Source organism: Callorhinus ursinus, unplaced genomic scaffold, assembly GCF_003265705.2.
Source record: "Callorhinus ursinus isolate GAN/ISIS: 27379988/994484 unplaced genomic scaffold, GSC_fseal_2.0 scaffold1, whole genome shotgun sequence".
In the NCBI taxonomy this organism is placed as follows: domain Eukaryota; kingdom Metazoa; phylum Chordata; class Mammalia; order Carnivora; family Otariidae; genus Callorhinus; species Callorhinus ursinus.
The window spans coordinates 99,471,083-99,497,331 of NW_027397063.1; the positions used below are offsets into that span (position 1 = coordinate 99,471,083).

The 26,249-nt window shown below is 37.7% G+C and overlaps 2 protein-coding genes across 6 annotated transcripts in view; one reads left to right on the forward strand and one right to left on the reverse strand.

Moving 5' to 3' along the window:
* The window catches only part of DHX36 (DEAH-box helicase 36), a 49,237-nt gene extending 32,666 nt beyond the window's left edge, over positions 1 to 16,571 (forward strand). Inside the window, exons 18-26 of one of the 2 annotated variants that reach the window (XM_025880105.2) lie at positions 5,618 to 5,791; positions 5,950 to 6,036; positions 7,013 to 7,096; positions 9,437 to 9,536; positions 9,632 to 9,722; positions 11,472 to 11,592; positions 12,367 to 12,519; positions 12,929 to 15,516; positions 15,642 to 16,571. In XM_025880105.2, coding sequence (XP_025735890.2) covers positions 5,618 to 5,791; positions 5,950 to 6,036; positions 7,013 to 7,096; positions 9,437 to 9,536; positions 9,632 to 9,722; positions 11,472 to 11,592; positions 12,367 to 12,519; positions 12,929 to 13,114 — 996 coding nt within the window. In that variant the 3' untranslated portion in view covers positions 13,115 to 15,516; positions 15,642 to 16,571. The remainder of the gene's footprint in view (positions 1 to 5,617; positions 5,792 to 5,949; positions 6,037 to 7,012; positions 7,097 to 9,436; positions 9,537 to 9,631; positions 9,723 to 11,471; positions 11,593 to 12,366; positions 12,520 to 12,928; positions 15,517 to 15,641) is intronic. The other variant, XM_025880110.2, reaches the window with a different exon arrangement.
* A 4,252-nt stretch (positions 16,572 to 20,823) lies between these two features.
* ARHGEF26 (Rho guanine nucleotide exchange factor 26) overlaps positions 20,824 to 26,249 on the reverse strand; it is a 118,963-nt gene continuing 113,537 nt past the window's right edge. For all 4 annotated transcript variants that reach the window (XM_025880120.2, XM_073898386.1, XM_073898380.1 and 1 more), the window contains 3 exons: positions 25,214 to 25,281; positions 23,587 to 23,691; positions 20,824 to 22,992 (listed from right to left, as the gene is read on the reverse strand). In XM_025880120.2, coding sequence (XP_025735905.1) covers positions 22,850 to 22,992; positions 23,587 to 23,691; positions 25,214 to 25,281 — 316 coding nt within the window. In that variant the 3' untranslated portion in view covers positions 20,824 to 22,849. The remainder of the gene's footprint in view (positions 22,993 to 23,586; positions 23,692 to 25,213; positions 25,282 to 26,249) is intronic.

Below are 26,249 nucleotides of genomic sequence, written 5' to 3' on the forward strand. Positions count from 1 at the left end.
CTTGGAAAAAAATGTCTATTCATGTGTTCTGCCCATTTTTTAATTATTTTTGGGGGCGTGTTGAGTTTTATGTTATTTACGTATTTTGGATACTAACCCTTTATCAGATATGTAATTTGCCAATATCTTCTCCCACTCCAAAAGGTTGCCTTTTAGTTTTGTTGATTGTTTTCTTAGCTGTGTAGAAGCTTTTTATTTTGATGAAGTCCCAATAGTTTATTTTTGCTTTTGTTTCCTTTGTCTCAAGAGACATATTTAGTAAGAAATTGCTACAGCTGTTGTCCAAGGAGTTACTACCTGTGTTCTCACCTGGGATTTTTAAGGTTTCCTGTCTCACATTTAGGTCTTTAATCCATTTTGAATTTATTTTTGTGTATGGGGTAAGAAAGTGGTCTAGTTTCATTCTTTTGCATGTTGCTGTCCAGTTTTCCCAACACAGTTTGTTGAAGACTTTTTCCCATTGGATATTCTTTCCTGCTTTGTCAAAGATCAGTTGACCATATAGTTGTGGGTTCATTTCTGGATTTTCTATTCTGTTCCCTTGATCAGTGTGTCTATTTTTATGCCAGTATCATACTGTCTTGATCACCACAGCTTTTGTTTCATAGCTTGAAGTCTGGAATTTTGATGCCTCCAGCTTTGCTTTTCTTTTTCAAGATTGCTTTGGGTCTTTTGTGGTTCCCTACAAATTTTAGAATTGTTCTAGCTCTTAAAAAATGCTGGTGGTATTTTGATAGGTATTGCATTAAATGTGTAGATTGCTTTGGGTATATAAATATTTTAACGATATTTGTTCTCCTAATCCATGAGAATGGAATGTTTTTTCATTTCTTTGTGTCCTCTTCAATTTCTTTCATCAGTGTTTCATAGTTTTCCGAGTACAGATCTTTCACAACTCTTTGGTTAGGTTTATTCCTAGGTAATCTTATTTTTGGTGGAGTTGTAAATGGAATCGATTCCTTAATTTCTCTTTCTGCTGCTTCATTATTGGTGTATAGAAATGCAACAGATTTCTGTATGTTGATTTTGTATCCTGCAACCTTACTGAATTCATTTATCAGTTCTAGCAGTTTTTTGGTGGAATCTTTTGGGTTTTCTATAAAGAGTATCATGTCATCTGAGAATAATGAAAGTTTGACTTATTCCTTGTCGATTTGGATGCCTTTTATTTTTTGTTGTTTGATTGCTGAGGCTAGGAATTCCAGTACTATGTTGAGTAACAGTGGTGAAAGGGGACATTCCTGATTTGTTTTGAAGGTAGAGGAAAAGTTCTGTTTTCCCCTTTTAGGATATTAGCTGTGAGATTTTCGTATATGGCGTTTATTATGTTGAGGTATGTTCTCTCTTAACCCTACTTTGTTGAGGATTTTTATCATGATGTTGTATTTTGTCAAGTTTTTTTTTCTGCATCTGTTGAAATGATCATATGGTTTTAAAATTCTTTTATTAATGTGGTGTATCATGTTGATTGATTTGCAAATATTGAACCACCTTGGCAACCCAGGAGTAAATCCTACTTGATCGTGGTGAATGATTCTTTGAAAGTATTGTTGAATTTGGTTTGCTAGTATTTTATTGAGACTTTTTGCATCCATGTTCATCAGGGATATTGTCCTTATAGTTCTCTTTTTTAGTGGAGTCTTTATCTGGCTTTGATATCAGTGTAATGCTGGTTTCATAGAATGAATTTGGTATTTTTCCTTTTCTGTTTTTTGGAGTAGTTTGAGAATAGGTATTAACTTTTTTTTAAATGTTTGGTAGAATTCACCTGTGTAACCTTCTGGTCCTGGACTTTGGTTTGTTGAGAGATTTCTTATTACTGATTCAGTTACTTTGCTGATTATTGGTCTGTTAGAGTTTTCTGTTTCAGTTTTGGTAAATTTATATATTTCTAGGAATTTATCCATTTTTTCCTGGTTGTCCAATCTGTTGACATGCAGTTTTTCATAATATCCTCTTGCAATAGTTTGTATTTCTGTAATAGCGGTTGTTATTTCTCTTCTCTCATTTGTGACTTTATTTATTTGGGCCTTTTTTCTTTTTGATAAGCCTGGCTAGAAGTTTATCAGTTTTATTAATTTTTTCAAAGAACCAGCTCCTGGTTTCATTGATCTGTTCTACTGGGTTTTTTTAGTTTCTGTTTTGTTTATTTCTGTTCTAATCTTTATTTCTTTCCTTCTGCTGGTGTGAAGCCTACATTTTAAAGAAGTAAGAACATTCCCAATATCCTAAAAGGTCCCCATCCTACCCTTTCCCAATCACTCCACTGTCCCTCAGTCCCAAAAATAACCTCTATCATGACCTTAATGGTAATATCTTGCATGTTTTTCTTGATGGCTTTACCATATAAGTGTCATTTCTATAAAGAACTTAGTTTAATATGGTCTATTTCATGAACTTTACATGAACTCACAGGATATAAGGGATGTTTTTGAAGTAGGGAACAGGGTTCTGGATTCTTTTACTTAATATTGTGAAATTCATCTGCATAATTGCTTTTAGCTGAAATTTATTGAATTTCAGTTCTTTACCATATTTTATTATATGACTACTGAAAGACATTTTGCTTATTTCCAGTTTGAGGCTATTGCATATAATGCTGGTATGTGTAATCTTCAGTATTCACTTTCTTGGTGCACATATTTATATATTTTCATGGGCATATACTTAGGAGTGAATTCACTGACTCTCAAGGTGTGTATTTATATATATATAAATATATATATCAACTTTGGTAGATAACTAACAGTGTTCCAAAGTTGTCGAACCACTTTAAATTCTGCCAGTGCCAGTGGTAGGTTAGAGTCCTCATTGCTCTGAAGCTGCACCAGCCCTTGGGAATCTTTTATTCTGAGGATGCTGGTAGGTTTGCAGTAGTTCTAATTTGTGGTAGTTCTAATTTGCATTATCATAATGAATTTGCCAACAGCTTTTCATAGGTTTATTGCCCATTTGGATAGCCTCTTTTATAAACTATTGATGCCTGTTTTTCTGTTAGGTTGTAAGGAGTTCATTTTATGCTTCTTGTGTACTCTTGATCTGAGCCTTTGACAGCTGTGTATTGCATGTGTCTGTATTTTTACTTTTTAAAAGTGCTTTGATAAATTTCTAATTTTAATGTAGTCACATATATTTTCTTATGTTAGTAAATCCTTACCCCAGAGCCATGAAGATATATTTAACTTTATTGTTTAGTCTTTCACATTTAGATATTTAATCCATCTGCAATTGATTTGTATGTGTGTGTTTGGTCAGGTAGGACTCCAAGTTTTTACATACGTAGATCACTTGACTAAATGCTATTTATGGAAAAGTTCATCCTTTCCTCTTTGTTCTACAGCTTTTGTCCTAGATCTAGTGTCTGGATTTGTAGACTCTGTTCTGCTTTAGTGCTCTTGTATGTCTTTGTTGAACCAATTCCATGCTGCCTTAATTAAAAGTATTGAGTCTTACCAAACAGAAACACGATTTATCCCATTTGTTAAGGTATTTAATCTCTCTGGGTATTTTGGTATTTCTGTGTAAGGGTTTTATGAGAGGTTTTTAAAGATTCATTTCTCAGTGGTATTTTTGGATTCTACCATAACAGATTTTTCATTTTCTTATGACTCTGATACACAGAAATGAAACTGGTTTTTGTTTTGTTTTTAAATTTATTTATTTGAGAGTAAGAGTGTGCACATGCACACGTAGAGGGAAGGGCAGAAGGAGAGGGAGAGAGAATCTCAAGCAGAGCCCAACGTGGGGCTTGATCTCACAACCCTGACTGAGATCATGACCTAGGCTGAAATCAAGATTCGGGCACTTAACCAACTGAGCCACCCAGGAGCCCCTGAAATTTGTTTTTGAATGTTGATCTTGTATTCAGTCACTAAAACCCACTTATTATAATTATATGTAGATTTTTTTCTGCATACACAGTTATGTCTGTAAGTAGTTTGTTTTTAAGTATGCTCCATTCCCAAGGTGGAGCCCAATGCAGGGATCAAACTCATGAGCCTGAGATTAAGACCTGAGCTGAGATCAACAGTTGGATGCTTAACTGACTGAGCCACCCAGGTGCCCCATAAATACAGTTTTATATATCCTTTTGCAATTATCTAGGACCCTTAGTACAATGTTGAGCAGAAGTAGGATGATAGTGTACATTCTTATGTTCCTGTTCTTATTTTTTTTTTTTTAAGATTTTATTTATTTATTTGAGAGAGAGAGAATGAGAGATAGAGAGCACGAGAGGGAAGAGGGTCTCAGGGAGAAGCAGACTCCCTGCTGAGCAGGGAGCCCGATGTGGGACTCGATCCCGGGACTCCAGGATCATGACCTGAGCCGAAGGCAGTCGCTTAACCAACTGAGCCACCCAGGTGCCCAATGTTCCTGTTCTTAAAGGGAAAGCTGTCAACAGTTTGTTGAGCATGTTTATTGAAGATTTTTTTTGTGGAAACTATCAAAATAAGGAAGTTTCTTTTCTTAATTTTTATCATGCATGGGTAGTTGATTTTGTCAAATCCCTCTTCTGCCTCTGATAAGATTATGATATGATTTTTTTCTTGCTTAATTTGTAATGTATTGGGTTACATTAATTTTTCAAATGTTAAACCAACTTTCATTCCTCAAACAAATCTGACTTGCTGGGATTCAGTTTGCCATTATTTTGCTTTGGTTTCTCATGCATAAGATTATTCAGTAGTGTTCCTTTCTCCAAATGTCCCTGTCACATTTGGTACCAAGATGATGCCAGCTACAAAAAAACAAGTTGGGAGCATTATATATTTTTCGTTTTTCTATTCTCTGAAGGCGATTTTGTAAGATTAAGGTTATTTCTGCCATAAATGTTTAGTAGAAGTCTGTGTCTAATGGGATACCTAGTTCTTATTTTTTTATTTTTTGTTGATATCTTGTATACTTATTTTAATTGTATACTGGATATTGTATTTACAGAATTGTTTGTAGATACAAATTTGAAGCCTGGGATGGTGATAACTTTCGCCAGAGAGGATTTCTGTTGCTTCTGCCAGGAAAAGAAGCCCCAATGCTGGGCTCACTTCCCTGGACTTCTTTTTCCCCCCAAATTCTAGATTTATAATTCTTGTACTCCTTTTTTTAACTCTTCAGTGTATTCAAGCAGCTTTTCTAGTTATGCTCAGTAGGATGATGGGACCAAATTACCTAGGTAATCAGAGCAGTAGTCTACCCCCATTTTTCAGTGTTCTAGATATGCCCATTATTTCTTGCCTACCTATCTGATGTCTCTTAAACAACTAGAATCAAGGCTCTGCGTTATATATTCCAAATATATAATACTTGTCTTTTTTTATTTTTTCCCACAAGTCTAGTGGGTGATTTTCTTTATTTGATTAAAGGTTTGCTAATGTGGTATTTCTCTTATTTCTCTCCTAACATTTGGAGTAAAGTGGGTTGTGGATTTTTTTTTATCTGAGTTTCTAACCTTTGCTGACCTCAGAACTTATGTTTTGATGAATAAAACAATATTGAACAATATTAGGGCATTTGGGCCTAAGAGAGTGAGGATTCTATTTATTTATTTTAAAGGAAACTGAAATAGCTTTGAATGTGATGCTTTACGATGTCTATTTAAACATAAATCTTTGCTTTACAGAATGCTTTGGATAAACAAGAAGAATTGACACCCCTTGGAGTCCATTTAGCACGATTACCAGTTGAGCCACACATTGGGAAAATGATTCTTTTCGGAGCTCTGTTCTGTTGTTTAGATCCAGTACTCACCATTGCTGCTAGTCTCAGCTTCAAAGATCCCTTTGTCATTCCACTGGTAAGAAAGTTACAAATAAAAGGCCGGGCATTTTTATATACACAGAATAGTTGTTGCTTAGATCATTTTTCATTAGCTTTTTATTAGCATGCCTTTCTGTGTTTACCATCAAGGCAATTTCAGTTGCCTTCATCTATTTTTCCCCCTCCTTTCTGAAGGGCAAAGAAAAGATTGCAGATGCAAGAAGAAAAGAATTGGCAAAAGACACTAAAAGTGATCACCTGACAGTTGTAAATGCATTTGAGGTAAAAAATGACTTGTCCTAGATTGTGATAGTTCATTCGGTTAAAAAGCTGATAATAGAAGAGGAACATACTCACTTTTTAAAATCTGTTTTATTATAAGTATCAGGATTAAATTACTAAGTATTTAAAATTAGGTGAACATTCAAAAAAATTGTACATGATTTTTCAGTTTCTGGTAGTTCATGAACATTTACCCTTTTGGGAAAAAAAGTCTGTTTTGATAACAGAACAAGTGAACAGTTGATCTCAGGAATCTGATATTATTCATTTGTATCTTTGTGTTATTGACTTTCATGAAAGATGGTCTCATTCTATTTAATAAACTATAACTGTAGTTATAAACTATATAAACTATAACATTTTGATAGAGTATCATAATCATATACATTATTTAGAGAGATCATTTCTCCTTCCAAAAGTCATGCTTATTTGAGGAAAACATTTATCACCCATCTTTGCAAAATTTAGATGTAATTTGGTTTTTAGAGATAACATCTTTTTACTATAGTTCTAGATCCAGTTTTGTACTACCTATTGTGCAAAAGTTAATATTTTTTTACTTTGAGTTCATCTAGTAATAACTTTCCTTTTTCCCATCTTCCCTTCTCTATTTAAAAAAATATATATATTTATTAAGTTAAAAATATACAATAGCATTGGAATTTGTCCGACAGAGTGTTCTTTTTGTTTTATATACCATGTTGACATTTTGTATAAAATACACAGTATATTACTATAGAACTTATTTATATGAAGAAGGGTCTGGAAATTCACTGATAACTATCACTTCACAACTAGAATCATGGGGAGTTGGGGTTTTGTTTTTGTTTAGTTTATAAATTTCAAAATTCATTGAATTTTTTTTACAAAGAAAATGAAATACCAAAAGATTAAATTACTACCAAAATAAAGACAAACCAGTAAGCATCTTTGCTTTGAGGAACAATATAGTTTTCTTTATTTCTTTGCCCCATAGGGCTGGGAAGAAGCTAGGCGACGTGGTTTCAGATATGAAAAAGACTATTGCTGGGAATATTTTTTGTCTTCAAACACATTGCAGGTAATGGTGAATGTTTTGAAGTGATTCCCAAATATGTTAGCGTTATATGTGTACCCATTTTGTGTAGTTCGATCTGTAGCAAAATGTTAATTGTGTGAGTTTGCCATATGAAGTTAAATGATAGTACAAAGTAATCATTTTGTATAATTGCCCCTACCCTCTAGTTGCTGTTTTGGTGACTCAGCCTGAAAATTTTCATTAATATTTCTAGGATCTATTTTAAAATACCAAATAGTATCTTACATTTTAACATATTAAATATCTGTACCTTAACTTTTGGGTAGGTTATCTTTAACTGTTTAGTGTCATGAGAAAACACTGGCTAGGAGGCATTTGTGAAACAGAAGATAATAAATAGGACAGATACACATCAGACTTAAGACTACACTGAATTGGAAAAGTGTAAGAATAGGAATTCCTCACTTTGCATTATTCATGTACATTCCAGCTCTGTGGCATGAGCCCTGGTACTGGACATTTAACAGATCTACAAGGGGGTAAAAGAATCAAGAATCTAGAGTGTCTAGCAAATCTAATCAAAACTGCTCAAACATTAACAAAATAAAGAGTTAGAAAATTCTGAAAGTTAGTTACAATCAAAGGGAAAAAAGAAAGGAACACAACATACTTCACAAGAAAATACCTTACAACTCCTTCATAGTAAGGAACAGTTTAAGAAGAATCTGAATTCAGTAAAACAAAGATAAAATAAACCAATAGAATGGATGACAAGACTGGTGACCTAAGAAGACATGATGACCAAAAGAATCACAAGGAGTAAAGTGAAAGTCCCTTTAAAGTATTGCATAGAAGAAAGGCTCTAGATAATCACAGTTTGTAGGTTCAGCTGCAAAAGAAAAAAATTTAAAGCAGTAAGTAAAAAGCTTGTTAGACAGGAAGACAGGACTGATCCATCAGAGACAATAGATGTCTCTCTGTAGGAAATTCAAGTGTAATCTATTCAGAGATATGTGTAAGAACATTTTCCTGAAATAGAAAAAATAAAATGAACTACAAGTATGAAAAGATGGCTGAATCCAAGAGATTATATCCAGTCAGCATATTAATTCAACTATAAAGACAGGCCAGGCATTCAAGAAAGCGCTTGAAATACTACACCCATGAACTGTTCTTGGAAAACTCACTGACAGTGAAATGCTGCCTATTAAGAGATAAATCAAAAAGAATTTCAGGAATGGAGAGTACATGCTAAATCAGTGAGTGATGTGTGTTGATATTTAAATATAGAATGAATACAAAACAGTATTGGAATTATAGACACAGAATATAAAGGTTATGGTCTTGAACAGTATAAAGTAATGAAAATAAAAAACAGGAGGTGGTCTAGAGAGTCAGTGTAAAAGAAATTAAGTAGGAAGGTTAAGACAATTCATAAAAGGGACGTACAATTAAATAAGACCAACTTTATGTTTCATAATCTCTTATTTTAAATTTACAAGGATCTTGTATTATCTCGTGATTGTGAAAATTTAGGATTCATCAATTTAACTTATATTCCTATTTAACTTTCTTTTTTAAATTGAACTAAAATTACCCAGCAGCCCCAAAAATTGAACTAAAATTAATTTTAATACTTCTGTTAAAACAGCTTTTATACTGTTATTCCATTGTTAGGATAGCATTTCTGTCCAGTTCTTCTGTCAGTATGCATAAGTGTCTTCAGTATTATTTACTTAGTTAATGGTTACTTCTGACAGTACTGACTTTAGAGAAGTTTCTTCATTTGTACTTTTCTGTATTACTTGTGTTCTTTTTAATGAGCCATGCATCATTTGTATTCAAATTATGATTCTTCTTCAAAACAAAACAAAAAAACAGACCTTAAGCCTTTGTGCCAGTATGTAACAGCAGTTAATTCTCAGCAGTAGAAATATGGATATTGGTTATTTTATTTATGCTTTTCTGAATTTTTTTTTCAAAATATGGGGTGGAGAATAACTTAAAATTATATTAGTGAATCTTTTTTGCAAAATGTAGCAGTACGTAAAACATCAGTGGTTATTCCGTATAGCAGGCAAACCTTTTCTGTAAAAAAACCAGACAGTAAATATTTTAGGCTTATAGGCCATATGGTCTCTCACTTCTGCCTTTATAGTATAAAAGTAACCGTAGATAATAGATGAGTGAGTGTGACTTTGTTCCAGTAAAACTTCATTGACAAAAACAGGTTTTGGCAGCCCCTGCTCTAAAAACATCACATTTTTGCCAGTGTTTTATAAAGCAAGGAAAACTTAAAGCTACTGATGAGTATATGCTTTATAGCCCCTATAAATCTTTGTGAAAGGTATTCTAGTTCTGTTTGTTACCATTGCTCCCTAGATGCTGCATAACATGAAAGGACAGTTTGCTGAGCATCTTCTTGGAGCTGGATTTGTAAGCAGTAGAAATCCTAAAGATCCAAAATCTAATATAAATTCAGGTAAAGCAGAAAATAGTATAAAAATTAGCTTGCTGCCATTGTTTGTTATATCTGTAATTTTACTTTTTTTTCCTCTATCTTCCTACCCTCAATAGATAATGAGAAGATAATTAAAGCCGTTATCTGTGCTGGTTTATATCCCAAAGTTGCTAAAATCCGACTAAATTTGGGTAAAAAAAGAAAAATGTAAGCATTGAAGATTATTATGAATTACTTGATTCTCGCCTTAAGCTTTTCATATTCTTCTTTTGATCACTTAAGAGAAGGCAAACTGTTGAACACGGGCATCACTTTCCTTCACAGCACATTATCTGGCATCAGCTATTATTCACAAAAAATGTTAGCAAAATATAATACTAGGGTAAATATTAGGAAAGTAAGCCAACTATTAAAAATCAGTGGATGGACATTACTTAGAGAAGATTTTTTTAGGATTTCTTTTCTTCTAAGACACATAATTTTGTAATTTACCTCTGATGAAAATGGTGATTTCTCTATTTTGAAAAATAAGATATAACTTTAAAATACACACACACACACACACACACACTCTCAGTAGTAATTGCAGACTGTTAGGCATGATTTTTGCCTACTAAGTGAGTTCATTCTACTGAGGAAACAGAAACTAAAAGTCTCAAATGACTGGTAGTATGTGAATTGGTACCATCCTTTTTTTATTTTTTTTTATGTTAATCACCATATATTACATCATTAGTTTTTGATGTGTTCCATGATTCATTGTTTGCATATAACACCCAGTGCTCCATTCAGTTCGTGCCCTCTTTAATACCCATCACCTGCCCATTTTAATATCCATTCCCCCACCCCCTCCCCTCTAGAACCCTCAGTTTGGTACCATCCTTTTAGAAGGCACCCTAGATTAGAATCAGTTATCAAGACATTAAAATAGTGGCTCAGTGGATTCATAAGTGAATATATTAATTTGAGCACTGTGTCCTAAGGAAGTAATTCTCTACTTTTTTAAAAAGCTATATTGTAAAGAACACAGATGTCCAATAGCAGTGGGGAGATTATTTGATAATATATTATAATGGCATTTAAGCTCATAGGCTTATAAAACAGTTACTGTGTAGTAACAAAATAATTCTAACTGACATTAAATGAAAAAGTTTGGATACCCTATGATTATAAACATGACAAAGTACTAGATCTCAAGTAGACCAAGTGCAGACATTGTTTTAGGACGTCATTTCGGGATGACTTGACCTGCTAAGGGACATTTTATTTGACTGTTTCTGGAGACATTTCTGGTGGTTATAGCTGGGGCAGTACTATTAGCATCTAGAAGATACAGGCCAGAGATGCTATTAAACCTGATTTTGTTCTGAATAATGACTCATGACTGTGATTCATGATTTTGGTTAGAAGCATTTATGAATTCCTAGAACTACAGAAAAGATGCTCTTAAAAACAAGCCTGAAGGATTAATGGATTACTAGCTTTTATGCTGTCATTTAATACAGGTAGTTACCATTGACTATTTAAAGATAAACTATCGGGGCGCCTGGGTGGCTCAGTCGTTAAGCGTCTGCCTTGGGCTCAGGTCATGATCCCAGGGTCCTGGGATCGAGCCCCGCATCAGGCTCCCTGCTCAGCGGAGAGCCTGCTTCTCCCTCTCCCACTCCCCCTGCTTGTGTTCTCTCTTGCTCGCTGTGTCTCTCTCTATCAAATAAATAAATAAAATCTTTAAAAAAATAAAATAAACTATCAAACATCTTCCTGCTCAATTATATTAATTAAAGACTCCTAGAAATTGAGGTAAATTGTTTTATTCTCAAATACAGATTTGTAAATTTGTATTACAAAAATAAACTGGCCTCATCTGTGGAATTTTTTTTTTAGATTCTGGGATTGGTTGGGAATCTCCCAGATTTTTTTTTTTTTTTTAACAAACTGCATTTTACTTTTTTAAAGGGTCAAAGTTTACACAAAAACTGATGGACTAGTTGCTATTCATCCTAAATCTGTTAATGTGGAGCAAACAGAATTTCATTACAACTGGCTTATCTATCATCTGAAGATGAGAACAAGTAGTGTAAGTGAATATTTAAAATAAGTATGGATCTGAACATCAGTCCTGCTGTATTTTTACTATTGTGTACTCTTCACAATTAAAAATAAAATTTATTCTGAGATTTTTTTTTTTCTGACATGAATTGTAAGGTCTTTAAGCAGATCTATACTTTTAATGTGTAGCATGTCTGTCATGATGGACTTTGTATTTTAGTTGGGACAGTTATTTGATTTGCATAGTTTTCCTTCAGAGCCTGCTTTCAAGAAATACTGGCATTTTATAAGTACTGGTCAGAACACTGAGTGAGGTTCTGTTCATGTATAGATAAATAATTTCAGATACATTAGTGTTTTCTTTTTGTTACTCAGAAAATATTTTGTTTAAAGTATAGTGCTATTGTTTGAATTGAAACAAGAATATAAAAACTCCTGTGTTCTCTGAATTAATGAAGACTGGCCAGTTTAAAATGGTATATCTTTGGGGTGCCTGGGCAGCTCATTCGGTTAAGCATATGCCTTTGGCTTAGCTCATGATCACAGGGTCCTGGGATCGAGTCCCGTGTCGGGCTCCCTGCTCAGAGGGGAGCCTGCTTCTCCCTCTCTCTCTCAAATAAATAAAATCTTTTTAAAAAATAAGTGGTATGTCTTCAAAATTAGTCTCGGTAGTTATACTGGCAGGATAATACCTAATTTAGAAGGAAAGAATTAATAGATCAATACTGGTGGTAGTGAATTAATGTGGCAGTAATCCTTGCAGACTTGTGAATGTATTAATATCCTTTAATTCTCATTACAGATATACCTATATGACTGCACAGAAGTTTCTCCATACTGTCTCTTATTCTTTGGAGGTGATATTTCCATCCAGAAGGATAACGATCAGGAGACTATTGCTGTAGATGAATGGATTGTCTTTCAGTCTCCAGCAAGAATTGCCTATCTTGTTAAGGTGACTGACTTTACATGATTGTCTTTGAATCTACATGCAAGTTAGCATGTGGTCTCATGGTTTTGCACCAAGTGTTATGTCTGTTGTGTTAAACATTTCTTGCTCTATTTCAGCAGAGCAAACAGTGTTGAGAAATTTATGCATAGCTTTTCTAAATTGTTTTTTGAGGTGTTTATAGGTCAGCCATTCTAAATGGTTCGGTGTCATTGAAGTTTGAATTTTTTTTAACTTTACTACACTTTAGTTGGCTACTCATAACCATACTTTAGTTAGTTGCTCACTAAATATTTCAGTCTTTTGTATAATAGCTTATGAAATTTTTTTGTAACAGCTAAAGTCACTTTTATGTATTACATTGCTTAATAGTATATCTGCCTTTGTTTAACATAAGTGATTTTTCCAACCTTAGGAATTAAGAAAGGAGCTAGATATCCTTCTGCAAGAGAAGATCGAAAGTCCCCATCCTGTAGATTGGAAAGACACTAAATCCAGAGACTGTGCTGTACTGTCAGCTATTATAGACTTGATCAAAACACAGGAAAAAGCAAGTCCCAGGAACTTTCCACCACGATTCCAGGATGGATATTACAGCTGACAACTTTTCTGTGATGGTCTGAAAATTTGACAGCCATTTTCCATCATAGTTTAATTTTGGGCTAGATGCCAAACCATGGGACATGAATAATTACCGTATGTAAGGTAGAAACCTTTAGTAGGTAGTAAAGATGTAGTGTGCATGATTTAACAATGTTATCTATAGCTATTATAAATATACCATAAAAAACAATATGTTCTCTGATCATATTTTCTGTTGTGGTCATGTCCACACTTTGGGAGGACTGCTCTTATATATATTGAGTGTTGTACCACTTGAGAAATTCCTTTGTTCTGTTATGAGAAGTTAATCTTTCTGCCCATAGTGACTGAGTATGGAAACCAGTAAAGGGGGAATGGTTAGGCAAAAAGCAGTGTCAAGTTAAGAATTTGAACACAACCACATTTTTAAATGAAACTTCCCTCAGAAGTAAATTAATTTGTAATAAAGCCCAGTGTTTAATAAAATGTACAGTGTATAAATCTCAGCTAACTTTTTGGCTTGGTTTCTACATCTCTGTCCTTTGGCTTGATTTTTTTTTTAACCTTTTTAGAATATGTTTTACCCCTTTTACATTAGCGTAATACAGCAATTGAGAAAGTGAGTCTAGACTTGACCACCTAAGTTCAAACTTCAGCTGTGACTTAACCAGCTCCCTTGGGCAAGGTACATGGCTTCTCTGTTTTTTATTTATCAGTAAAATACAGGTAACAGTTGTGAGGATTAAAAATGTTGATATATGTAAAGTGCATACACTAGTGTCTGGTACATAGAATGTACTCACTAAATCTTAGTTTTTATTTGTCCCTGAATTTTATTTTTTTTTATAACAGTCCATTATATTACACTCATTTCCATGCTCTTGAGTCCCGTTTTACCCTCAGACAACGGAAGCTAGTGTCATTTTAGGGCTAGTGAGTGATAGGCTAGTGTTTTCAGCCTTATTGGACTAACAAATACCATTGATTGCTATCCCAACAGCCATTTGTCCCTCCCCATTTGCTTGATTGTTCAAGTGTTCCCCCTCTGTGTAGCCTGGTGCCCAGGGATATTGGACTCTTGCCCAAGGGTGAATCAGATTGTTCTAAGCCAATTATGTATGGTCTTACTCCTTACAGCTGATGAGCCGTCAGAATGTAAACCTGTGTTGTCAATTGCAACTGACAAGAGATCTGCAAGGGGACATCTGAGAAAGATTTTCTTCACTGGTAGTCTTGGAGGAGGAAGTTTTCTCCTTTGAACATTGTCTTGTTGGAATCTGGCACTGCTGTAGCCATTTTAGGATTGCAGGGGATAATGACGTTGGCTAAGTGGAAAAATGTAAATCACCAGAGTTCGTGATAGTGCTAGTGAGCTGCTGAATTATCCAATTCTAGACCTGCCTTGCACATGCACTTATTTTGGTCAAATAAACCCTCCTTTATTGAGTTAGCCACTTTAGGGTAGTGTATTTTGTTTAACTTGGCAGAAGTTAAACAACTGAAACACATAGTCTGCATCAGTGAGTGTTTGCTAAGTCCTGTTTCTACCATTTTTTTTTTTTAAGATTTTATTTATTTATTTGACAGAGATCACAAGTGGGGAGGCAGGGGGGGCAAGGGAGAAGGAGAAGCAGGCTTCCCACTGAGCGGGGAGCCTGTTGCGGGGCTCCATCCCAGGACCCTGGGATCATGACCCGAGCCAAAGGCAGACGCTTAACTGACTGAGCCACCCAGGGGCCCCTCTACCATTTCTTTTGTGATCTAACAGTCTGACCCACATGTCTGACAAAAGGTGTAAGAGTAGTAGTCCTGAACATACTGCAAAAAGAAATGTAGGAAGAACATCTGCTGCGTCCTTAAAAATAAACATTTTCTTGTGCCTTCCAATAAATGCAGAGAAACTGAAGGAAGAGTATCAAACAATGACTGGGATTTATTGATAATGCTCTGATGATCTGTGTAACATCACTGGTTCAGGTTCTCCCATTTCTGGGAATGTATGTCAGCCTATCCTTGCCTTCTAAAGGTTTTGAATGTACTGTGTGTCCTAACTCCATTCTCTTGGCTAGTCTCCCAGAAGTGATCTCTTAGTGAATTCTTGTATTGAGTCATCACAATATTGTGGTTTTGTCCCTAAACTCAAGGTGACCCTAACGTTCTGTTTGCTCTATAAGTGTGTTTATGTTTGTGTACGTGTTTTCTTGCCTTTACTCTCCAGTTTAAATTCACAGCAGGCCAAACTGGTCTTGGAAGATAGCATTTAAAGAATCTGTTAAAAAAAGGGAGAGGGGATTATTAGTTAATTGGTTCCATGTTCCCAAACCAATATTTAATCTCCATGAGAATGAGGAAAATGTTCCTGAAGAATTGTTTAAATGGATGAGCTGTTGAAAGAGATTAAAGCAGTCACTGTCACCCCCAGTTTCTATCTTCTGTATAGCTGATCATGTTGAAAGAGATTAAAGCAGTCACTGTCACCCCCAGTTTCTATCTTCTGTATAGCTGATCATGTTGAAAGAGATTAAAGCAGTCACTGTCACCCCCAGTTTCTATCTTCTGTACAGCTGATCAGGATGGAAATCTTGATTGAAGGTGCTATTTGTGTTTTTTCTTTTGTTTACAAAATAGTGTATATACTGAGTGGAAGATTTATTCCAGATCTAAGAACTATTTGTTATTTAGCAGTTTTAAGGAATAAGACATTAAAAAAAGAATCTGTTTGCCTCACCATTCTTAGTGATACCTAGACTTAACTCTTAAAAAAAACAACCCTGAAACAGAAACTAAGTGGGGGAAAAACAGAAACCACTGAATAATCTTTAAAAAAGTGCCATTGAAAAGTGAGTACATATAGTGCTTCCTAATTCATTAACTTGGGCAAAAGCTCTAGATACATTTATACCTATTATGACAAGTAATTTTCTATTCTTACTGTAGTTTTAAAACAAAGTCCACCCTGAAAGGTAGAGATTATTAAAAAGCTTTAGAAGGAATTTTAGTACCCCCTCACCCAAAGTAAATCGTAAATTTCCTTCCACTCTTAGCTGAGTTTGTGTATATTTATTTTCAAGTAATTGTCAAGATCATGTGGTATAATCATATAATATGCTGATTGTTTAAATGATATTTTTATTCTGATTTTAAAACAATATACCCTCTGTAGAATATTCGGGAATTGAACAAAGAAAAGCATGTTTGATGTATTTCCATGTTTTTTTTTAAGCTTTGAGGTTATTTTTTATATGTAATAAAATTTGCCAATTTAAGTGTATAATTCAGCGAATTTTGTCAAATGTATAAAGTCATGTAATTGCTACCACCACAATCTTGATCTAGAACATTCCCATCACATAAGTTTCCCTTGTTCCCCTTTGCAGCCAGTCCCCTGCTTCTACTTCTACCCATTGGCAACCATAGATCTGATTTTTGTCACTAGTTTTGCCTTTTCTAGAATTTCCAATAAATGGAGAATCATATTTAGTTTTTTGTCTCCAGTTTCTTTTACTTAACATAATGCTTCAGAGATATTCCATGTTCTTACATAATGTCGGTAGTTAGTTGCTTTTTTTATCGTTTAGTTGTATTGCCTTGTATGGTTATACCAGTTTGTTTATTCATTGACTAATTGATGAACCTTTGAGTTATTTTCAGTTTTTTTATTATAAATAAAGCTGCTATGAACGTGTATACGAGGCTGTGTAGATAATGGTTTTCATTTCTTTTGGGAAGATACCTGTGATTAAGATCATTGTATCATATGGTGAGTGTGTTTAACTTTATAAGAAACTGCCAAACTGATTTTCAAAGTGGGTGTACTATTTTACATTCCTGCCAGCAACATTCCCGCCAGGAGGGGTTCCAAGTGTTTCAAATCTTTGCCAGGACTTTGTATTTTTAGTTATTTGGTGTGGTTTTGTTTAATATTAGCCTTCAGTGGGTGGAGTCATAGACATTGTGGTTTTAATTTGTATTTATTTCTCTAGTGATTAGTCAGGAATACTATAGTTTCCTTTTTGTGGGGTAATGCTGGCCTCATAAAATGGGAAGTATGCCTCTTCAAGTTTCTGGACAAGGTTGTATAGAATTGATGTAAATTCCTTAAATGTTTGGAAGAATATTCCTGTGAAACCATTTGCACCTGGACATTTTTTTTTCATAAGATTTTAGACAAATTCAATCTATTTAGTAGTTATGGGACTAGTTAGAGCTTTGACACTTTGTGGATTTCCATGAGTTGGCCCATTTTATCTAAGTTGTTGAATTTAGGAGTCCCAAGTTTTTTAAATATCCCCTTACCTTTTAATGTCTAAGGAATCTAATGATAGCCCCTCTTTCATTCTTGACACTGGTAATTAGTCTTCTCATTTTATTTAGTCTTGCTAAAAGGTGTTATCAGTTGTATTCATCTTTTCAAAGAACCCATTTTATTTATTTATTTTTAAAGATTATTTGAGAGAGAGAGAGAGCGTGCGCGCATGAGAGGGGGGAGGGTCAGAGGGAGAAGCAGACTCCCCGCTGAGCAGGGAGTCCGATGTGGGACTCGATCCTGGGACTCCATGATCATGACCTGAGCCAAAGGCAGCCGCCCAACCAACTGAGCCACCCAGGTGCCCGAACCCATTTTTTTTTTTTTTTTTAAGGTTTTATTTAACAGAGACACAGCGAGAGAGGGAACACAAGCAGGGGGAGTGGGAGAGGGAGAAGCAGGCTTCCCGCAGAGCAGGGAGCCCGATGCGGGGCTCGATCCCAGGACCCTGGGATCATGACCTGAGCCGAAGGCCCACGCTTAACGACTGAGCCACCCAGGCGCCCCTCAAAGAACCCGTTTTTTAATTGAGTTTTGTTTTTTTAAAGATTTTAAGTAATCTCTACACCCAACCTGGAGCTCGAACCCACAACCCCGAGACTATGTCTCATGCCCCCCCCACACTGAGCAAGCCAGATGCCCCTAATTGAGTTGTTTTCTGATTGTTGAGAATTAAAGAGTTCTTTGTATATTTTGGTTGCCAACCCTTATCAGATACTTGCTTTCCAAAATTTCCTCCTACTCTGTGGATTATCTTTTCATTCTTCCGTCTTTCACAGCACAGATATTTTTCATTTTAACAAAGTTCAATTTATCATTTTCTTTTTCTTTCATATATCGTGCTTTTGGTGTCGTCAAAAAAAGTCATTGCCAAACCCAAGATCACCTATATTTTCTGTGTTACCTTCTAGGAGTTTTATAGTTTTGTATTTTACATTTAGATCTAAGTTTCCAAGTATGTGGTTATTTTTGTTATGGATTTCTAACCTAAATGTAGTCATAGAACTCTGTGTAATTTCAGTCCTTTAAAATTTCTTGAAACTTGCTTTATGACCCGGGAAATGGTCAAATGTTTTAATATTCTGTGTGTTCTTGAAAAGAATGTATATGCTTAAATTGTTGCAGTGTCCTTAAGCTGTTGTTCAGATCTTCCACACTTCCATAGATTTTTATCTACTTCTACACTTTCATGTAGCAAATGAGAGTTAAAAGTGTCATATGCTATGATTTTGGATTTATTTCTTCTATTTCTCCCAAATTTTGTTTTATATATATTGAGACCACATTATTGGGAGGAAATAGATATATGGAATTGTTACATGTTCCTGGTTCAATAAACCTCCATCATTATCTAGGCTCTCTCTGTCCCTAGTCATACCTTTTATCTTAAGGACTATTTTGTCAAATACTGACATAGCTCCATGTATTGACTATTGTGATGTTCTGCCCAGATCCTCCCTCAGGACTGAAGGACAATTCCCTTAGCTGCCCCAAGTGCTGTCCCATGACAGCCTTTACCTGTCAGCCCTCTGCAGGAATTGTCCTCCGCTGAAGAGAGCCGCTTCGCCCAAGGCCATTTCCTGTCCCCGGGGACAGCCTGCACCCTGCGACCAGTCAGAGCAGGTTACAGAGGTCCCGGGCCGATGCTCCCTCTCTCCCCGCTGTCCTCTGGGATGCCCACCTGAACCTCGGCATTCTCCTGCTCTCTGCTCTACACCCTTCCATGTGGCTGTACCTTCTCGTTCTAGCCTCTCTTCCAGTTCACCAGCTTCTAACCTGTTCAACCTAGCTCCGTAATTCCTAGTGCTGATTGGTTGGTTTTCCTCTCTTGCTTCTTAGAGTTGTTAGTAGTGTATTGCATTTTAAAGTGTGGCTTTATCTCTCTAAAAATGGTAATGATGATTGATGTAGCTAATGATTTCAATATCCGGAGTCTCTGTGAGTATCTGGTTTTTTCTGTATCACTGATGCTGTGTCTCAAAGTGTTTGCTAATTTGCTGAATCTTTTGAGAATTTGTGTTTGGAAATAACACAACTAAGATAATGCTACCTTCCTTCACAGGAAGGTTTAACTTCCTTTTGTCCGGTCCGGAGTGTGCTAGAAGCCCAAAGGGCAAAGCTTGAGGTCCTCCAAGCTCATATCCTCACCCCAAAGCAAGCCCTTCGGGGATTCAATCCACAAGGGTGATTACCAGAGGCACTAAACTCGGCCCTGCATTATTTAGTACTCATATCCCCTCAAGTAGCTCTACCTCTGCTGCTTTCTAAAGCCCAGGGAAAATGTAGCAGCAAAGAGGGGAATGTATCTTGCTAGTTCCAGAGAAGGTACGCTCTTCTCCTTCCTCTTCCATCATTACCTTGAGCAAAAATCCAATAAAAGATTGGTGTTTCCTACCACATGGCTGTATTTTAGTAAATACAAGACACAGGGAAACTAAGTATCTAGCATTTTAAGGTTTACAGTAGTGTTGAGGGCAGAACTTTAAGATGATCCCCATTATTGCCGCACCTTCCGGCCGGCCCGGTATTACACCTGTGATTATGTTATATTGCATTGTAAAGGAATTTTGTGGATCTAATTAAGGTCACACATCAGTTGATTTTGAGTTAGTCATAAGGGTGATTATCCTGTAGGCATAATGTAATTACATGAGTTCCTTAAAAGCAGAGTTTTCTCCAACTGGTAGCATAAGATGGAGTCAGATTCCAAGTGTGAGAAAGAGTCAACATGCCCCTGGTGCCTTGAAGATGAAGGAACCCATGGCAAGGAATATGAACAGGTTCAGGAAGCTGTGAGCACCCCACACCCCTGGCAGCCAGCAAGGAAGCAGGGACGTTGGTCCCACAACCACAAGGACCTGAATTCTGACAACAACAGGTATGAGCATGAAAGAAGATACCACGCTCTGGCTGAGCAAGCAGCCAGCTAACACCTTGGCGTCAGCCTTATGAGACCGAGACTCTAAGCAGAGAACCCACTGTGCCATATTGGCCTTCTTCACCCGGAACTGTTGAGATAATAAATGGATGTTGGTTTAAGCCATTAAATTTGTGGTAATTTGTTAGGCAGTAAGAGAAAACTAACACAGGAGTTTTTGCCTTCCACCAAGATTCACAGGGTGGTGGAATTTCACAAGCACAAAGGTTCGGATACTACAGTTAAGGAACCACCAACTATTTAAGATAAGCTCTTCTGTCGTGCAGTTTTGTGGAAACTATAAGAAACATCAGGGCCCAGCTCTTAAAATTGCTCCAGCTTTCTAGGGCAGCTGATGCCAACATGTACCCAACAGGGAAAGATCAGTGTCCTTTAATGTTAGCTGTAGATCCCTTCTAAGTAGAACTCCGAGTTGACCAAAAATTCAGCAAATTATATACTTAAATACATGCTATAGTGAATTAAATCACACAAATACAAAAGAGCAAGTATATACAAAATCTTTATAAATTCACTCCACCAAAAGTATCAAGCAGTATCAATTTGTTGGGACAAAAATGAGTATTTTTGTTCTCCACAGGTCACTGAAGTCATTGTACAGTTCTGAGAAGCTATTCGTAGAAACTGTCCTATAAAAATGAAAATTCACGGTGGAAATGAAACTATGTTACACACCCGCTGTATAACAACATGACCTGGTAACAGTACTAACCTGCTTGCTAAATGAGACTTTGATTTATAAAATGCATGTATTTCCCAGCCTTTAACATCTCTACTTATAAATTAATTCACAGGATTCATACAATTGCTTTTAAGCTTCAAATGGATATTAGCAAAAATAACACAGAATGATCCCTTTGCAAGCAACACATTTATGTTCCTTCCTAAATGCAAACATCACATGAGATTAATTACAGTTTCTTAACCTCTCCTCTAGAAGGCCTGTGACATGAAAGAGGAGATCAACGCCTTGTTTTACCAACCTGGAGAAATCTGCTGCGTCCACTGCTATTACTTCATTGACTGGCCCAAAGCTCAAAGAACTCAGGGCCTGGCATGTCTCTGACACCCAGAAATGTCTGCATAAGTCAAGGAGAGCGAGCCAGGGACGAGAAGGCCCCGGGCGTACCACACTGGCTCACGGCTGAGTTGGCAGGATGCAGGGTGTGTGAGGCAAGCATACTTAGCTCCCACCCTGGGCTTCGGCTTTGCTCACTTCGCTCAGGATTTGGGTACCCGGTTGGCAAGCAGTAGGTGGGATATGTCACACACAGATGTGAGTCCTTGAATAATGTACGCTTTGCCAGGTCTTACCCCTCTATCGAAGAAGATGGAATAGAGAGAAGCCTAGCTGCCCGTACAAATCATTTTTCCCCTCTGTCTTCCAAACCCTCATTCCCTCTCTATGAAACGAACTACTAAAATCCTTTCTCCTTGCCTCAGGGGAAGAAATGAAGTTCTGCAGGCACCCAGGGTTAAGAGATCCTCCAGATCCAGCAAGCAAGACCTTCAGTACATATAAAATGGATTCCCGTTAAGACCAAAATGTTACGTTTCAGTTAGGTGCCATGCTGGCATCTTGATACCAAGGTAGGGCCTAATTTTACCTTGAGAGTGTGTTTCAGCCAATTTCCTGTTTAGAAACAGGAGTGGGAATAGTCGAAAATCTTTATTAAAGAAATTATAAGAGGCAAGATTATTAAAGGCAAAGCAGCCTCATGTCAGTTTATCAGCTCATTTGGGAACATTAATCCTATGTTCAGGATTTTTTCACTTATGTGAACCATCTAAATTCTATCTTATTTGAGTAGCCTGAGTAGGGTTTTATTAGGCTCTACTTATCAGAGACCAATATCAGATCAGATGGGTTTAAAAAGAAAATCTCTAAAGTAAGCGTCTCTCCTACTAATGAGGAAAGAAGTGGCAAAAATTCAAGTGTCGATTTCCCTTTCCTGGGAAGAGGTTTAGAATAATTCAACAGCTCCCCTTTTGAGCTCTACCAGTTCCTCGTGAAATGCTCATAGCATTAGAATCAGATCTAAAATGTAAGAGGCAGAAAAAATATTTACAAAACTGGGCGTTCCTTAAACAAAGAGACTCTTGCCAAGACTGGGAGAGCCATACAAAGGAAACGTTAAAAGGGACAGTAACGTTCTTGGCAAAGTAGGAAAGAGAAAACCAGGGTACAGCCCCCAACATCCATTTTCCATGCCAGAAAAGGGTGAGCCCGGCCGGAGCTTCGGCCACCAGGACCCTGCAGCAGACTCTCCGCGGGCCTCAAGAAGGCTGCAGGTGGACGGTGTGCACACACTGAGCCTTTCAAACTCCGTGTATCCGGTAGCTGTTCTCCAGAGAGAGCAGAACCACCTGGCAAACATAAAGGCAAGTGTTGTCACTCTTCCAATGAATCAGGCTGCGTTAAGATGAACAACAAAGCCGGCCCAGAACCAACCAGCCGGCCAGGATGTCGAGCAAATCTCGCGGTCATGGAAGGCCGTTGGGGCGGGGGGCTACACGTTGGTTTCCAGTCCTAGCAAGCGTCCCATTCTCTCCACGTTCTTGTCAATTGTAGCCTGACAGGTTATCTCCTTGGCACATTCCATAGGAAACCAGCCCCTTTCTCCGTCTCGCAGCCGTTCCCCCTCATACCAGCCTGCAAACGAGAGCAGAGTCCTCCTGAAGCAACAGGGGTGTGGAGGAACCGGGGCCCTGCCTGGCTCCAGGGAGGATGTCAGCGAACTTCAGAGGCAGCATCCCACCCCAGCTTGTGCGTGACGGATGAGGGAAGGCGAGCAGACAGGGGAACAGCAGGAACGGCCTCAAGAAGGAATGGATGACACAGAGGAGGTGGGACACCACCAGGGGCCCTGAAGGGAGAAGGCTAAAAAGAGCCTGAGAGTTGGGCCAGGCTGGGGGAGGGGATGCTGTACACAGACAGGGGCATCAGGAAACTGATTTTTTTTTTTTTTAAGTGAAGAAGGAAGAACCTCTGGAGATGAGCACTAAGTCACTGGGGGACTAGGAAGGAAGGAAGGGAAACTATTCAAGGTTGCTTTTGAATAATATACCATGTGATTGCATTCTTATTCAAAAACATTAAAAGCAATAGTGTTGACAGAGGAAAGGCAGGTGCATATGAAAAAACCAAAGGGATATGGAATATGAGCATTAAAAACAAAATGAGACTCCTCCGTCCTATGGCACCCCAAAAGCTGCATCGGGCGTGCCCCTAAAAACCCCAACTCACCATCGCTGACCCGCTGATAGATGAGAACCACGTCCGCCACCTGCAGGGACAGTTCATCTGGCTGCTTGGCAGTGAACGATCTAATGATTTCCACCTGGGTCAGTGCTGCAAGGGAAAGGGGGGGACACACTGAGCTCCCCGTAGCAGAGGAGAACCAGAACAGGTACAAATCAAATACATTTACTCGGTCTTTCTGTGCAATTCAAGGCCGGCATTGACAGAAACAAGCGTCTATCAGGCAGAAACTCTGTTCCAGGAACTGTCTTATTTGGCTAAGAGCTTTAGAACTTTAGAAGCTCAGGATCCAGGGAGGCCTTTTGTGATGCACAAATCCCCTCAAAAATAGCCATGACGAGCTATACACAATATAGCAGACAACAGTCATTGTGCATTAGGGAAACTGAGGCCAGACAGATCAGGTAATGTGCCAAGGCCACACAACTGACAACATCCGCAGTATACCCATTCTCCCCACTGCCATCCAGGGGGCTTCCCCAGCCCACCGGCACACAAAAGCTGCCAAAGACATTCAGAAATAAAAGGAGCTCCAACCAAAAGTTAGACAACATTTTAGAGTTCCCCCCAAAATGCTGAATCATAACAAAAGGATTGTAACTTCAGTGACTTGGTATTGACCGAGTTCCTAATTTGTTTCTCAATAATATAAAATTTGATTCTAGGCAACTTTCAAACCAATCACTTTAGCTTTGGCTCCAAGCTTAAAGCTATGATTTTTGAGTGCTCCCAGATAACCAATTTTGCTGCCCTGGTTCTTTTGATTTGACCTGCCAGCTAGAAATACCCAGAGAAGCCTAACATCAAAGTTAAGAGGCTAATAAGCACAGGACACCACCCTTTACTGCACCCATTCCTGATGCCCTAGAAGAATAAAATACATTTCCGTCATCTTAGTTAGCACTTTAATAAATAAGGTCAAAAGGAAGGGTAAAGTAATTTTCTTTAAGGTTAAAAAATAACATTTCAGGGGCGCCTGGGTGGCTCAGTCATTGGGCGTCTGTCTGCCTTCGGCTCAGGTCATGATCCCAGGGTCCTGGGATCGAGCCCCGCGTCCGGCTCCCTGCTCCGCGGGAAGCCTGCTGCTCCCTCTCCCGCTCCCCCTGCTGTGTTCCCTCTCTCGCTGTGTCTCCCTCGTCAAATAGACAAATAAAATCTTTAAAAAAAAGGTAACATTTCAGCTGAGATTCAGACTGTCCGTATGGAGAAGGCTTGAACATGCGACGCCTGCCCATTAGCAACAGCTGAAAATCTAAGAGCCTTCCAGGACAAGCAGGGCTTTGAACACAGGCTGTTCAACTTAATCCTGACAATAACCCCGTACCGTATATAATGATGCAACGGACTTGCAGATGATTAAACGGGCTCAAGAAGGCTTTGCAATGATTTGCCACGTTTACACCACAAAGAACTACACCTTGGATCTGAATCCAGAGCCCCTGGCTTCCAAAGCGGGGATCACAGGGTTCTGTGATGCAGGGCGACAGGAAGGAACGCTTGGGCAAGAATCACAGGAAGCAGGGACTGCGGTGGCCAACCATTAACAACCTAGCGTCCAGCAGGGGGCAGAGCCCCTCCACGGTCCAGGGTCGGCCGCCCTCCAGGTACTTACAGGTTCGGTCCAGAGGTTGCTTCCCGCTGCTGTGTCCCAGGGCAGTTATCCAGCGGGCCCGTTCACTCCTAAACACAGAGGGCGAATCCAACTGAGAGACTCAAGGTGCTGGGACAAAGCATGCAAAGCCGCTCCCAGAAAATGGGAGAGATTCCCTGGAGAGTCAGGGGGCTGGCCTTTAGAACAGGGGGGTATGAGTTATTTGAAAAAGATAATCTGGGGAATCCAGGCTGAACGCTAGTTATTACTGTTGAATTCAGGCTGAACGCTAGTTATTACTGTTAAAAAGATTCTGAATGAATTTGGCTAATTACTGATTAAATGGAATTTCTCACAGGACAGTTTAACCTTTAATAAAGAGCTTGATTACACCAACACATAATCACATAAAGATATTTAGTATACTCAATTTGATTTAACATTTCAAAAAAGCAAATTTCATTTTAAAAAATTCGAGTACATCAGTCTCTCTACATTCTCTCTTCCTCCCCCTACACTCAAACCATTTCAGAAAAGATGAATCTAGACATATTTCAAGTTGTTTAGTTCCTCTTACAGCTGAGATTGCCAAACATGAGCCTTATTGAAATAAACAAATTCTTTGAACTTTCTCAAGACTGTTCCCAAATGATTAAAGGACTTAATGAACAGAGCCAAAAAAATTTTTAAGGAAAAACACAACTGAGACTTTTTAAATAATATTAAGCTATAATTACATGAAACAGAATAATTATTTAACTAAAGGATCAGAAGTCTCAGATAAGCATTATTCCATAATACAGTTATCCCCAGTTTTTGATTTGGAAAGTCAAGTATCAGGATTGCAATTAATTAAATAAGGGGCACACACACACACACACACACACACACACACACACACACACACTTTAAAATCTCCTAAGGAGCACTGATCAAACCCATACTACAGGGGCACTTTCGGCTCAAGTCATGATCCCAGAGTCCTGGGCTCGAGTCCCACATCGGGCTCTCCGCTCAGCAAGGAGTCTGTTTCACCCTCTCCCTCTGCCCTACCCTT